The 15,263-nt window shown below is 44.1% G+C and overlaps 2 protein-coding genes across 7 annotated transcripts in view; both read right to left on the bottom strand.

Moving 5' to 3' along the window:
- The window catches only part of LRRC56 (leucine rich repeat containing 56), a 65,103-nt gene that overhangs the window by 18,534 nt on the left and 31,306 nt on the right, over window positions 1-15,263 (bottom strand). The gene's annotated exons all lie outside the window — the stretch shown is intronic.
- On the bottom strand, window positions 11,359-11,732 carry LOC103530469 (short transmembrane mitochondrial protein 1). The gene has a single exon (XM_008496034.2). The coding sequence runs from the start codon at window positions 11,715-11,717 to the stop codon at window positions 11,568-11,570; it is 150 nt and encodes a 49-aa protein (XP_008494256.1). The 5' UTR covers window positions 11,718-11,732; the 3' UTR covers window positions 11,359-11,567.

The following is a 15,263-nucleotide window of genomic DNA, read 5'->3' as shown; positions in this document are numbered from 1 at the left end:
GAGCAGGGAGATGGGTCTTGTGACTTTTTAACAAGAAATGGAATTAACAGGAATCCATCCTCTGCGGGGGTGGATTATTTTAATAATAAGAAGCTCTTAATAACAATTTACTAGGGAGGTAGGAAAGCAAACCCACTATAAATATACAAATACTGTAACAACCCCCCCCCCCAAATGATCTCTGACCAAGACTGAAATTAATGAGGCACATTTCTGACATCAGAACTCTCCTGCATTAGGCATTATATAAATGTACAGAAAATGACAGCATCTATTTCAAAAATAGGGCAGAGAATATGACTGACAAGTTTGATAGGAAAAAGATGAGGCACTGCACAAAGCTGGTGGCACTTGGTCATCATCATCTTGGCGGCACATCAGAAACAACCAGAGGACACCGTAGAGGTTTCTTTACAGCTTCCATTACCATACACAAGGGCTAATTCAATCCCACTGAACAAATGCCCCATCCTGAGTGATGGGGAGTGGAAGCTGGGAACTTTAAAAAAAGGGAAAGGAATTAATGGGCAAAGCAATTAGATATCCTGCTCACCTCTGTTTGGTTCAGGCAGGTGAGGTTTGAAGGAGAGAGCCAGAGCATGGGGTCAGAGTGCACATTGTGGCTGTGGAACACACAGGATTACAGCCCCTGGGGCTGCCAAGCCAGTGTCCTTCAGAAAGTTACTGCACTCACACACCTACACAGCTGCCCATGCACTGAATGTCATGTTTTTAGTATCTAAAAGTGCCAAAGAAACTCACAGAGACTCCCCTAGTTTCACCTCGAGCCTAGAAAGTTGCATTTATAGTTGATTTAAAAAAAATAATAGTAATAAACTGAAGGGTTTGAAACCTGCATTCCAATTGTCTCCAGATAATGCTGCAGGGATGGGAACTTAGCAAGTAGCTCTGTGTTTCTGTGAGGGTCTTGGCAACACACTCCCTACTTGTGCACAACCATTTAGGATTTTTTCCCATGAAATTTGATGCTCCCATCTTGTCATCACTCCTCAAGACTGGAGGAAAAGCACAGGGCAAGTACAAGCTTGGCTTACAACACCTACAAACGAGTTTGAGAAATAATAATGTGTTCTCCCATCATCCTGGTTCTTCAGGGATTGATTAGCTGAGCCAAAATTTTCCTGGATGGAGACCAGACCTAGAGAGCAAATTCCTGCTCTTGGGTTCACCACAACAAATCTCCAAGAGCTCCTCTGAGCTCAAGCTACTCAGTAAACCCAACACCACAACCCTGAACTCATTCATCAGCTTGAAAACCATTGCTTCTTTTGGAAGATGATTTCAAATAATTCACCTGGAATTAAAACCCTAAATCCACTAAACTTGCTAAGTGTCTCAAAGCATGCCTGCATCTGCTGAATAAATCTCCAGTAGCAATACCACAAAAGCAGCTGGTGACGTGAATATTATTTATTTTTAAAGGTCAACCTGAAAACAAATGCAGTGGTATTAGGAGAGGTTTAGATTTTTAAAAAGTGACTGAAATACAGTCTTCCAAAACAAAGGGAAAAAAACCACCTTCTCTCTGATCTGTAGAAATTGAGTTGAATTTATCAAGCCTCCCTGTGATAACCATGCTCTAGTCCATCCATCAGTAAGCATACAATGCTGCTACAGATTATTCTGGCATCAGAAGCAAAAACTTTTAAAGCCTCAATGTTATTGAAATCAGTAACATATGTCCTCACAGGAAGTTTACATAATCATTTCATTGTACTCTCAAACAGCTATAAAGCATTCAAAATTGCAAAGCTGTTCTGTGCTACTCATACTTGATCAAATCCTTAACCCAGCCCCAGCCCCAGCAGCAGCACTGAGGTCACATCCTTCTCTCCCTGCAGTGTCCTTCAATAGCTCAAAAACCATCCCAGGAGTATCGCAGCCTTGCTTAGCTTTGTACTTGTCTCCCAAATTCCAAATGCAATCTGCTGAAAACCACTGGCTTGGCTCTCCAGTGCCTTGCACCTCCCAAAGCCATGGCACACACCTTGCCTTTAGCATTCTGTACTTCCACTGCCCAGGGGTGTATGATTCATAGAATCATAGAATTGGCTGGGTTGGAAGGGACCTCAGAGATCATCGAGTCCAACCCTTTTACCACCGTTGCGGTTGCTAGACCATGGCACTGAGTGCCACATCCAGGCTCTTTTTAAATAACTCCAGGGACGGAGAATCCACTACTTCCCTGGGCAGCCCATTTCAGTGCCGGATTCCACGGATCACATCCCAGACTTTGCTGCCATTAGCCTGAAATGCCATGGAAATGTAGCAGCTGGTATCTTGGCCTCATTCTTCCTTATGATTTGTGCAGCTTTTTCACAGTGGGGTTTCCTAATCCTCTTGAGACATTGTTGGAGGCTTCAGAAACTAAGCAAAAAGACTTCCCTAGGCAAGTTTCAACTCAGAACCTTCAACCCATCAGAGGAAGGCAAGCATGTTTCAGGCTGAACAGAAAGCATGCACGGTCTTTCTGAGTAACAACTGTGCCTATACGATCCTGTTTTCATAACTCCCTTTTACATGGAAATGAAGAATTGCTGTGTGAACAAAAAGGTCTTTGCAGTGGGGTTTCTCTGTTGTCCCATCTTTTTCAGGCAACATTTGCACAAATAAGACCCTGTTTCCCAAATGGACTGCAGTGCTGATGACACTGACAATATTTCTTCCACCAAAAGGATTTCACTATTTAATTCAAGTGCTTTTGTTTGGAAAGAGGCAAATGTCTGGAATATTGCTTTGTTTACCCGTGGATCTCTGCTGAACAGTTTGCTGACAGCAAAACGGATCTCTGGGGAGGAAATCCAACTCTCCTGGTGCTGCACAAGGGAAACTATTCAGAGTTTCACACTTTGTCCAGCTCAGAACTCTGCCTTCTCAGCTTTATTATGCAAAAGCGAGAGCAGCTGCAGCAGCTTTTCTGGGCTTGCTAAAGCAAGCTGCTGTTATCAAGGAGCTCTGTGCTTTTGGCCAGCACTTTCTCCAAAGCAAAAGCCTGAAAAGAAGGACAAGAGACACCTGACTACAGCCATCCCAGCCACACACTGCTAAAGGCAGCTTGGTTGCTGTCAGTGACTGGAGCCACAGCCCATGCTGGTGAGCTGGTGGAGGACCCGAGTTCCTCCATGGACATTCCTGTGACCAATGAGACACTGCAACAAAAATCCTTGTTCCCCCAACACCAGTGTCAAACTTCCTCCTGCCTTCAGGTGGACTGGGATCCTACTCTCTGGTGTAACAGGCAAGGATGGCATATGGACACGGGTGATAGTAACAAAGGAAGAACCCAACCCTAATGAGATAAAGCTGTGGGCCATCACTGCATTTTCATTTGCCATTTCTGTTTCTCATTGCCTCACTGAGCCCACTGCAACATTTCACTAAGTGTTATGCTGCTGGCAAGCACTTCATTTTCCATCTCAGATCATACCTCATTTAAACCCCAGTGCTTGCTGAGACTGAGGGGGGTATTTATAAATGAAACCAAGTGCTGATACAGATGCTTCTGTAACTAGCCATAAGCATGAACCCACACACTGCTGTTAAAGTTAATACACATGACATGTAGCTTTTCTTTCAGGTGCCAAAAACCTAGAGGAGAGGAACAGGCTGGTGGTCCTGAGTCAGGCACAGCAGTTCTCTGACACCTGAACACAGAGTGTGAGTAGGAAGGGTAATGTAATTCTGGGTTAATTTCCTTTTGTTCATTCAAACTGCTTGTCAGTTTAGTTACTGGTAGCATTTTAACAATGAAAGATGAGTTGCTGTAACTCAGCTCCCACAGTCTGAAAGGAGCAGGGGTTGCCAAAGTGTGGTTCTGTGGGCCAGGACCTACCCTTGTTCTTCCTTCTCCAGCTCCCACCTTCAGCCTGAAGCTGCAGAAACCACAGACAACACGCTGCACCTCACTGCCTGCATCACAACTTCAACAAAAACAAGTGAATTTTCAACCAGGATAAAGCTGAGACACACAGTAAAGAAAACTCTCACACACGTATCCATTGCCCCAGAGTTACAGGACGGTTCCTACAGTTTCAGCAATCATTCATTCACATTGCTGAAAGTTTACACAGAAAATTAGGATAATGAAACTGTGGTTACAGAATGAGTTCTTTACATTGAAGGAATGAATCCCACAGCACTTTAAAATTTCCTTTATGAATAACTGTTCAATTTCCCAGGTGCTGTGTGCCTGTTTCACAGCGTACTCCAGGTCTGAGCTTTGGCGGAGTTACACAGATCTATTGCCACAATGATTTAATATGGATCTCATTCTTCAAAGTCAACACTTGAAACTTTTAATGCTGGAGGGTAAGCAGAAGAAATAGTCTGTAAAAGATCCACATCAGCTGACAGATTTAATGGTGTTTACACTACAAAAAAAGTCCCCAATCCCCCTTTTTCTGACAAAGAGAAAAACTCCACAAATATGCTCAGAGGGCTGGAGCACCTTTCCTGTGAAGCCAGGCTGAGGAAGGGCTGTTCAGCCTGGAGAAGAGAAGCCCATGGGGAGACCACATAGCAGCAACCCAGTACCTGAAGGGGACCTCCAAGAAAGCTGGAGAGGAACTTTTTATAAAGGCAGGTAGCAATAGGATGAGGGGTAACAACTCTAAACTCTTAGAGGGTAGATTTATGCTAGACATTAGGAAGAAATTCTTTATTGTGAGGGTGGTGAGACACTGGAACAAGTTGCCCAGAGAAGAGGGGGATGGCCCATCCCTGGATGTGTTTGAGACCAGGCTGGATGGGGCTTTGGGCACCCAGGTCTGGTGGCGCGGTGGGTTGGAATGAGATGATTTCTGAGATCCCTTCCAGCCCAAACAATTCTAAAATTATATGAATTGGATCAGATGTGATTTGTCAACCTTTGCCATGGTTATGGATGCTGTGTTTCCACTGGAAAAAAAAAAAGAGAGATATTGCAAAAAACAGGTTGGTAAGAAAACCTAGAGATAAAATCTTATTTAAAGAGATTTAGTCTCTATGTACAGTGGTGGGAATGCAGGGTCTTTAGATTCTTTAGATCTGGCACATTTGCATGACACTAAGGATTTTCTTCTGTGGCTGACAGTAATTTCTTCTTTGCACCTTTTCCTTCTTTTTGCATATATTTGCAATAAACAAAACCCAAAAAAACTCGGGCCTGTGAATGGCTGGGAAACGTCAGGTGATTTCCTTCAAATTTCTTTTTTGACTCTTCCTCTAATGTTCACCCCAGATTTGGCATATGGGACTTGTGGACATATGTCCTGTGTCAATACTTATCCTTAAACAGTATTTCAAGGGAGATTTTTTCAGCTTGTACTGGCGCCCAGATGTTGTTTTACAACAAGCAAACGAGACAGAAGAGAAGCTTGGAGGTCTCAGAGCTCATCAACCAGAAGCATGAAACAGATCAGACCATACAGATTTCCTGGGAGTGTTACTACAAGACAGAACCTCAGAATTTATTTCACAGCACACCAAGAGACATGCCAAACCCCATGCAGGTGTGCTAACTGGATGTATAGCAAATTCCACACCCCATCCTTGACTTCTTTCAAGCAGATTCCCACTCCAAGGTGATCTGGCAGTAGATGTAGCAATGTGTCCTTAGGCAAGGAGATGAAGTACAAACCCTCAGAGCTGCAAGAAATGCCACTGCTCAGCTACACTGATCAATGAAGAGACTTCATCACATGTCAGCAGACTGATTTAATTATTCTGGCTCCCCATTACAAGGCTCAAAGGGTCTGCATAAACAATTTCACACAAAATTCTTCCACCCATCTTGACCTAGCTTTGGAGGAAATGGTTGTTGCCACCCAAAAGGCTCTGCAGAGGGACCTGGACAGACTGAAGAGTTGGGATGATCCCAAGGGGATGAGGTTTAACACGGCCAAGTGCCGGGGCCTGCACTTTGGCCACAACAACCCCATGGGGAGCTCCAGGCTGGGCACAGAGTGACAGAAAGGGACCTGGGAGTCTGGATTGCCAGGAAGCTGAAGAGGAGCCAGCAGTGTGCCCAGGTGGCCAAGAAGGCCAATGGCATCCTGGGCTGGCTCAGGAACAGCGTGGCCAGCAGGTCCAGGGAAGGGATTCTGCCCCTGTGCTCAGCTCTGGTGAGGCCACACCTCGAGTCCCGTGTCCAGTTCTGGGCCCCTCAGCTCAGGAAGGAGATTGAGGTGCTGGAGCAGGTCCAGAGAAGAGCAAGGAGGCTGTGAAGGGATCCAGCAGAATTCCTGTGAGGAAGGGCTGAGGGAGCTGGGGGTGTTGAGGCTGGAGAAGAGGAGGCTCAGGGGAGACCTCATCACTCTCTCCAACTCCCTGAAAGGAGGTTGGAGCCAGGGGGGGGTCGGGCTCTGCTCCCAGGCAACTCTCAGCAAGACAAGAGGGCACAAAGTGTCTCAAGTTGTGCCAGGGGAGGTTTAGGTTGGAGATTAGAAAGAATTTCTTTACTGAGAGGGTGATCAGGCATTGGAATGGGCTGCCCAGGGAAGTAGTGGATTCTCCGTGTCTGGAGATCTTTCCAAAGAGCCTGGATGTGGCACTGAGTGCCATGGGCTGGGAACCACGGGGAGAGCAGATCAAGGGTTGGACTTGGTGATCTCTGAGGTCCCTTCCCACCCAGACGATTCTATGATTCTATGATCTAATCCCAACAGACTGATCTGCAGTGATTCCTTTGCAGACTTTAACAGTCTCATCAGAATAGTACCCAGTCTTTGTGCAGGTGAAACACATTCCATGTCGACTTTAAAGTAGTTGATGAGTTGCAATAAAATCCTTCCTGGGTTGTGATCTATCCCGATCTTCAGAAAAGCAATTCCGTTACTTTGAGCTGACTGAATTTTGGCTGCAAAATAAGGGAAAAACCATTCCCCCAAACAGCTTCAGAAGAGCTGTGTTACTCACTACCTGCCACATTGCTCAAAAGTGGACATGCACACTATGAATTTCAGAGTTTCTCTGTATCTCTACAGTGAAAATAAAGTTCCCAAATTGACAAACCTATCAGATTTTACACTAGCTAACTCAAATACATTGTACAATCCTGGTATTGCTGTTAAGTACAGACATTAAGAAATGAAATAACTATTTCACCAGACAGAAATATATAGATATCCAGTTTTCTCTCCAACTGTGTTGAGACTAACATTCCTTCTGATCTATTAATAGAGCCTGAGAATGCAAAGAGGAAAAAATAAAAAAAAAAACCCTCAAAGATGGCTACGAGTAGTATTTAACATTAATTGGTGCACCAGATAAATGACTCCCCCTGATCATAATGCTTTATGAGTTTAAAAGTAAACACCATTTAACCTAAAATATTTAATAAAAAATTAGATCCTTGATAAGAAAAAGGCCCCAATCCACTCTGAAAATAAATGTACTTTTTAATTTTACTATAAATGGGATTGCATTCTACCTGCTGATGGAATCAGACACTTCACCTCCTCAAACACAAAAGCATTTCTATATTTCTTTTTGCAAGCTATGGATCCACCCTGGAGAGACCCTGTAAAGATTTCAGGACAGAAAGGAAAGGCCATTTCCTCTGAAAGGAAAGGCCATTTTCTACCAAATATACTCAGTGGTGTGTCTGTTCAAATGGAGAGCAGAGAAGTGGCAGAATTATTTATTAAATGATGGGCTTACCTTGCAGGTGTTTACTGGCAGTGAGGTGAATGGACCAGATTCCCCACTGACTGTGTCACCATCACTAGGATACTTTTACCTGTGGAGCTGCAGTGGTGGGACCTGCCTCATAACCCAGTTCCTTACTGGTGCTCTCTGTACCTCCGAGCCTGGAATAGGCGGCAGGGAAGCTTCAGCTAGGGAGGGATGCATAAAATGCAGTGCTAAAGGCAAGAGCCATGGAAAGACACTACAAGACCACAGATTTATTTTTTATGTCCTCCATGCTTGTTGCAGACTGGAGCTCCAGATCTGCAGAGGTGAATTCTTTCAGAAAATTAGTTCCAATCAGCTGTGATACCCCACTGCCTTTCTGGCACATCAGCCCCGATGTACAAGGTTATAAAGGGCATTCAGAATCTCTACTTTGGGCACCTGACCTCGTGAAATTAAATTATGAAAAGACAGAAGAATTATATTAGCTTTTTAGTCAAGGGAGAGCTTAACATCTCAGAGAGGTCTGCCCAGAACTGATAAATGGTCAAAGAAAGCAGATTACCTAAGGAATTCCCTGTCCCTGCAGACAGGCTGATTGTGCTCTACTGAAAATAATCCACTTGACTAAAAGTAGCTGTAGTTCTGTCTCAAAAATCATGACTTTTTATAAATAATATTAATGTCCTTAAAATTGTCAGTGCTACATAAAAACTGAGGCCACAGAAGTTTTGCCAAAGTTTGTAATATTCCCAGGTATCTGCAGGCATTAATAGAGAGAAGACTCAATACAGAGATTAAGAATCCAATCAAATGCTCTCCTAGCTCCTGACAAGTGCTCGAAGTCCTCAAAGAACATGTTTTTAAGATAGCTTTCGTAGCAATGTGAACTGCTGAAGAACTTTCAGGCTAGCTACATACAAGAAACAACAGGAATACTTTCTAAAGAAAGTAGCTTGCATTGGAAATGAATTGTTTTCCCCATTCAGAACAGCAAATGTCGAATCAAACAGTGCTGGGCATTGAAATACAGACACAAAGAGCCCAAAGCAGAGCAGTGGTACTCTGCATGTGTGAGTACAACCTAGAGAAAGAGTACCCTGATCCCTCATTAAACACCATAAGCAACCACTGTCATACAAATAAACCTGCTGAAAAACATTTCCATATTCAATACCAAGTGAATTGCTTTTAAAAAATGTTTTTATATTTTTATCATAAAAATAATGCAGATCTTCCTTGCACAAAACTCACTGCATTTATGCATAGTACCTGTATTACATGCATCAGCCAAAGTAATCCAAAAACTGCAAAAAATTATAAATGACAGAAGAGAAAGCAGGCCAGTGAAAAAGAAGAGCAAAGAAAGGAATAAGTAAAAATGACAGGGAACAACAAATTTAGGTGAATGATGCCCCTACATCTCTTCTGTTTGGAAGAAAACAACCCAGCAAATTGCAGGTACCTAGACACACACTGTCATGAACACATCAGTGTCATGGCTCAGTCTTACAAGAGATGGTTTAATTTGGCCCAGATCCAGCAAAGCCCTTGGTCTAATGTTCACTTTTCAGCTTGTGAGCAGTTCCACTGAAGCAAAACTTCAAGCAGGGAGCATTGGGTTAAATTCTTTGTTGGGCAAGTCACCAAGAACTAACATGGCTAAGTTCAGATTCCTGAAGATCCTAACTCAATTCTCAAAAATGTTTTTAAACATTGCTTTTAAGCCTTTGCCCTCACCTAAGGATTAGTTTGGCTCAAGTTTCTTACAGCCATTAAATGATCAGGAAAATCCTTATTCCAATCAGTTGGCTCACCTTGCCGTTACTTGTCCTCAGTCAAGATGGCTTGAAAGTTCAGAGAGATTCCTGTGTGGCCACTGTTTCCCTGTATCCCTCAAAGCTACTTTTGTCCCCACATTCTGCAGTCTCTGCATTTAATCTCTCTTAAAATCTCCCTCTATCCCTTGGCAGTTGCTTAAGTAGCCAGAGGAGCAAAGCAGTTTGCTGCTGGCTGCAATGTGCGGGGATGAATGGAAGGAAATCAACTTCAGCTGGTGAAACACCTTCTGCTATAAACATATGGGAACCATGATTTAAAAGCCCTTTCAGACAGATATCTATCTAACACTTTTAAACAGCTCTTTTCATTCATTCCTGGATTGAGGATAAAAACAATCTGGTAAAAAATACATAGGCTGCATGCCAAAGCAGAAGTGGTGATTAATTTGCTTTGAAATACAGTTATTTTACTGGAAACATTACAAAGTTGATGACCCTGTGTCATCATAAAAAAAACCAAACACGAGTACACAATCCACACTACACTGGATTTTCCCTGTTAGCAAAGGGTGAGTAGAAAACTAAAACCCAGAAACAGCCAAAAAAGAAATTCCTTTTCAAGCTCCACAATGGATTGTCTGCAAATAAGCATATTTTCTTTATGGATTAAATTAAATAGTTGATAATTATAGCTTGCCCTTATATACAGGCTTTCAAAATCATAGAATTGGCTGGGTTGGAAGGGACCTCAGAGATCATCAAGTCCAACCCTTGAGCCACTGTTGCGGTTGCTAGACCATGGCACTGAGTGCCACATCCAGGCTCTTTTGAAATATCTCCAGACACGGAGAATCCACTACTTCCCTGGGCAGCCCATTCCAATGCCTGATCACTCTCTCCAGAAAGAAATTCTTTCTCATCTCCAACCTAAACTTCTCCTGGCACAACTTGAGACCCTGCCCTCTTGTCTTGTTGAAAGTCGTCTGGCAAAAGAGACCAACGTCCACCCGGTTACAACCTCCTTTCAGGGAGTTGTAGAGAGTGATGAGGTCTCCCCTGAGCCTCCTCTTCTCCAGCCTCAACACCCCCAGCTCTCTCAGCCTCTCCTCATAGGGTCTGTGCTCGAGTCTCTTCACCAGCCTGGTTGCCCTCCTTTGGACCTGCTCCAGGACCTCAGACCAGTTCCTGAACTGAGGGGCCCAGAACTGGACACAGGCCTCAAGCTGTGGCCTCACCAGGGCTGAGCACAGGGGCAGAATCCCTTCCCTGGACCTGCTGGCCACGCTGTTCCTGAGCCAGCCCAGGATGCCATTGGCCTTCTTGGCCACCTGGGCACACTGCTGGCTCCTCTTCAGCTTCCTGGCAATCCAGACTCCCAGGTCCCTTTCTGCCTGGCTGCTCTCCAGCCACTCTGTCCCCAGCCTGTAGCGCTGCATGGGAAGTATTTAAAAATAATACAAGCTTTAGGAGGCTTGGGGAGGGACCATGAATTTAAAACTGAAGCGGTTCAGCCACATTCTCCATTAAAGGAATTAGGAATTCTTTTAAAGCTACCAGGAAAAGCCAATATCCAATTTCCTGGGCCTAGCAAGCCTTGCTCTCCCATAGAACACATGAGTTCCCTGAGTCCTCACTGCCAAAACATCTCTCCTTTGGTTTCTATTGAACAGTGAATGGCAACACACAGCTCAGCATCCTCACAACTTATGTTCTTGTGTGAGGTTGGCAGGAGGAAATACCTCAAAAAACAAGCAAACCAACCCAAAACATCTAACAAAAATTAGTATCTTAAAGCCTTATTTTGACATCTCCCTACATGCAGCTTTCTATGAAGATAATTCTTTCCCCATTTTCAAACCAAAAAAAAGATGATTCAATTACATTTCGTCCTAAAATAATTAGGAGATTCTACTCAGCAAGAGAGAATAAGCATAAATAAAGTCACATATCAGCTGCAAATCCAAACTCTGAAACCCCTGAAAATCAGTCCCAGGGAAAGTTCGAGGCTGTACTTTCAAAAGAAGGACATTCCATTTCTAGGAGACTAAAAGTGGAGGAATCTCCCATGCCAACCCCCTACTTGATCTTCGTTGCCTGAAAGGTAAAGTGCATCCTTGATGCATGCACAGAGGTGACCTGGGAAACGTTGCTCTGTTAGGACTTGTCACTGGGAGGTTTCTTCTTAGCTTCCACATCCTTCTTAAACTCTTCGAGCTTCTTTGCAATATTAGGAATATCATAGTTCTGAGCCAGATACATCCCAACCACATTGCCAAGAGTAAAACCAAGCCAGAACTGCAGCATGGCAGCCTCCTGCCTGCTTCCTCGGGTACTGTGTCCAGTTCTGGGCCCCTCAGCTCAGGAAGGAGATTGAGGTGCTGGAGCAGGTCCAGAGAAGAGCAAGGAGGCTGTGAAGGGATCCAGCAGAATTCCTGTGAGGAAGGGCTGAGGGAGCTGGGGGTGTTGAGGCTGGAGAAGAGGAGGCTCAGGGGAGACCTCATCACTCTCTCCAACTCCCTGAAAGGAGGTTGGAGCCAGGGGGGGGTCGGGCTCTGCTCCCAGGCAACTCTCAGCAAGACAAGAGGGCAGGGTCTCAAGTTGTGCCAGGGGAGGTTTAGGTTGGAGATGAGAAAGAATTTCTTTCTGGAGAGGGTGATCAGGCATTGGAATGGGCTGCCCAGGGAAGTAGTGGATTCTCCGTGTCTGGAGATCTTTCCAAAGAGCCTGGATGTGGCACTGAGTGCCATGGGCTGGGAACCACGGGGGGAGTGGATCAAGGGTTGGACTTGGTGATCTCTGAGGTCCCTTCCAACCCAGCCCATTCTATGATTCTATGATTCTATGAAAGTGAAAAAACACTACTTTTATATTATCACCCACTCATGTATATATACTGACAGTCCTTTGTTCTTAATTATCCACTGTAATGCATTGTTTTCCACGTAATATAGCATGAAAAGAATGTCTCCTTTATACATCTCAAGTATATATAAAACATTCTCAATCTTCTGCCTGCTTTTCTATCCTTACCTTCTTTTCAGTAACCAAACCAACTGTCCAGTCTGTCCTTACTGGACATTTTCTGTACCATACTGCTCACGTGGAATTACATGCCATGGTGATTCTTACCTTAGGGATGAGAACATCTGTGAAAATTCCTTCCAGTGAGAAGGAAGAACATTTTTTCCTATCTTCCTCAAACACCTCAGTTGGAAGGGTTTTGTTAAATACAAAAAATTAAATCACTTTTTGGACAGAATTCAAATATCATCAAGTGTAATTCAGAAATAAGATTTGTAAACCTTTTGAGTGAATGGCAACAGCCTGCAAGAATGGGAGCAGTTTTGGTACTTGAGCTATCAGAGACACGGCAGCTGCCCTGACAGCAATGCTGCTTTAATAGGCATTAAATTCACATGATGCAGGCATCCAAAAATAAAGCTGAAGTACCCAGGCTCTGCTTTAATCTGTGTTTATCAATGACATTGTCAAAGATGCAAACTAATAAAGGAGAGCTGCTGATGTTCTAGATTGAGTGAGTTCTGGTCTGGGAGAGCTAACAGAGCCTCACTCTGCCTTTACCAATTCCCCAGTTAAACTACTTAAGCTGCTAGTTAAAGTGCATTTAACTAGCACAGAGAAAGCATGCTTATTGAGAGGAAGAGTGGATTGTTTCTCATGGGGTTTTTGTGCCTGGGAAGTGTTATAATATTAGACTTGATATCTGCAGCAAAAGATATTTGTTATGGTTGATGAAATCAAAACTCAATCTGAGACCAAACATTGCCTGCACTGAGGACACTGCACAAGGACATCAGGTCACAGAAAATAGTTTGCCAAAACTTTCAGGCCAGAAGTCAGAATCTCAGCATACAAAGGGATGTGCACAATCCTAAAAGCTGTCAAACTAAGCAGTTCAGTTTTCCTGCATTGCCTGCTGCATTCCATACCAACAGACCTGGTGAAAGCATTTCCCATTGCTACATTTTAAAAGAATAACGTTTTTTTTATCAAACAAAAAACCTGTTCTTTTTTTTTTCTTTTTAATAGAATAAAATGGCTTTTGATACTGTCAAAAACATGTTTTTCATCTACTCCTTATTCCTTCATTGCAATAATGGAGCAATTTCAAGCTTATGACAGTGGTTGGTTGGCATTAAAATAATGGCATGTATGGAACATATTTACATAATAACATATATGCACACAATAATAAAGATACATTATAATAAATAACATATTTACATAACAATGTAAATCACCACTTTCCCATGTAATGGACTAGAAGGTGGAAAAAAAGGCTTAGACTGCAAATACTTCATCTCATCACCAGAACAAGAGAAACTAAGACCAAAATGTGCAACTGAAGTTCATTACCTACTGCAGTGATGACACATGAGGCTGGGAGGTGCTTGTTGCTATTTCCTATTGGGCAGCACATTCTCTTTCACAAGAATTAGCAGAATCACTGTTTTCTTTCCCCCACACTGAGCAAATAGCCATACAGAGCCAGAGAGCAGTCCTGTCACACATAAATATGGCCTTTTGTACACCCTTTACTGATGTGAACTGTCCTTTTCCATTAGGCATTAATTACCCAGGGCAATACAGATATCAGCACAGGATAAAGACAGCTCTGCCTCCCCATTGCAGTCATTTTCACTTCTCCCTTCCCAACCTGCCAGCATCCCAGTTCTCTGGGAGAAAATGTGTGTGATGCTCTCACGGAGCTCAGCAATGTGCCAGGGTCTTCATAGCTACTCTCATAAACCTGATTTCATTGACTTCAATAAAACCAAAGTGATTTTTATCAGCTGAGAAACTGGCCTGACCTCTGTAGAACAGAACACTGTGCACAATAAAAGCCCAAAGACTGAAACATTCTGAAATCCAAGTACTTAAGACACTGAGAAGAGCCAAATTTCTAACTCCTTCCACATATATGACAAATTTGCACAGACTTCAGCATGAGAGGTACTTCCCTGGTCACAGACTGGGGTTAATTCATTGCTATCATGGCACTAATTGGTTCATTGCTATCATGGCACTAATTTATTCCAGCTCAGGTTCTGTCCTTAAACTCATGTGGCTGCAGTGCTCTGCTCACAGAGGATATAGCTCATTATTCATCACCATGGGGCAGGGGGAAAAGCAAAAAGTAAAAGCAGCACTAACAAAGATTTTATAATTGAAATAAAATTGAGAGCTGTTGGGCTGATCCCAATGGGATGAGGTTTAACACGGCCAAGTGCCGGGTCCTGCACTTTGGCCACAACAACCCCATGGGGAGCTCCAGGCTGGGCACAGAGTGGCAGAAAGGGACCTGGGAGTCTGAATTGCCAGGAAGCTGAAGAGGAGCCAGCAGTGTGCCCAGGTGGCCAAGAAGGCCAATGGCATCCTGGGCTGGCTCAGGAACAGCGTGGCCAGCAGGTCCAGGGAAGGGATTCTGCCCCTGTGCTCAGCCCTGGGGAGGCCACAGCTCGAGTCCTGTGTCCAGTTCTGGGCCCCTCAGTTCAGGAACTGGTCTGAGGTCCTGGAGCAGGTCCAAAGGAGGGCAACCAGGCTGGTGGAGGGACTCGAGCACAGACCCTATGAGGAGAGGCTGAGGGAGCTGGGGGTGTTGAGGCTGGAGAAGAGGAGGCTCAGGGGAGACCTCAACACTCTCTCCAACTCCCTGAAAGGAGGTTGGAGCCAGGGGGGGGTCGGGCTCTGCTCCCAGGCAACTCTCAGCAAGACAAGAGGGCACAAAGGGTCTCAAGTTGTGCCAGGGGAGGTTTAGGTTGGAGATGAGAAAGAATTTCTTTCTGGAGAGGGTGATCAGGCATTGGAATGGGCTGCCCAGGGAAGTAG

This window comes from Calypte anna, chromosome 5 (genome assembly GCF_003957555.1).
Source record: "Calypte anna isolate BGI_N300 chromosome 5, bCalAnn1_v1.p, whole genome shotgun sequence".
NCBI classification, from domain to species: Eukaryota; Metazoa; Chordata; class Aves; order Apodiformes; family Trochilidae; genus Calypte; species Calypte anna.
Note: the sequence above shows the minus strand (reverse complement) of the source record. Positions and strands in the feature narration are given on the sequence as shown.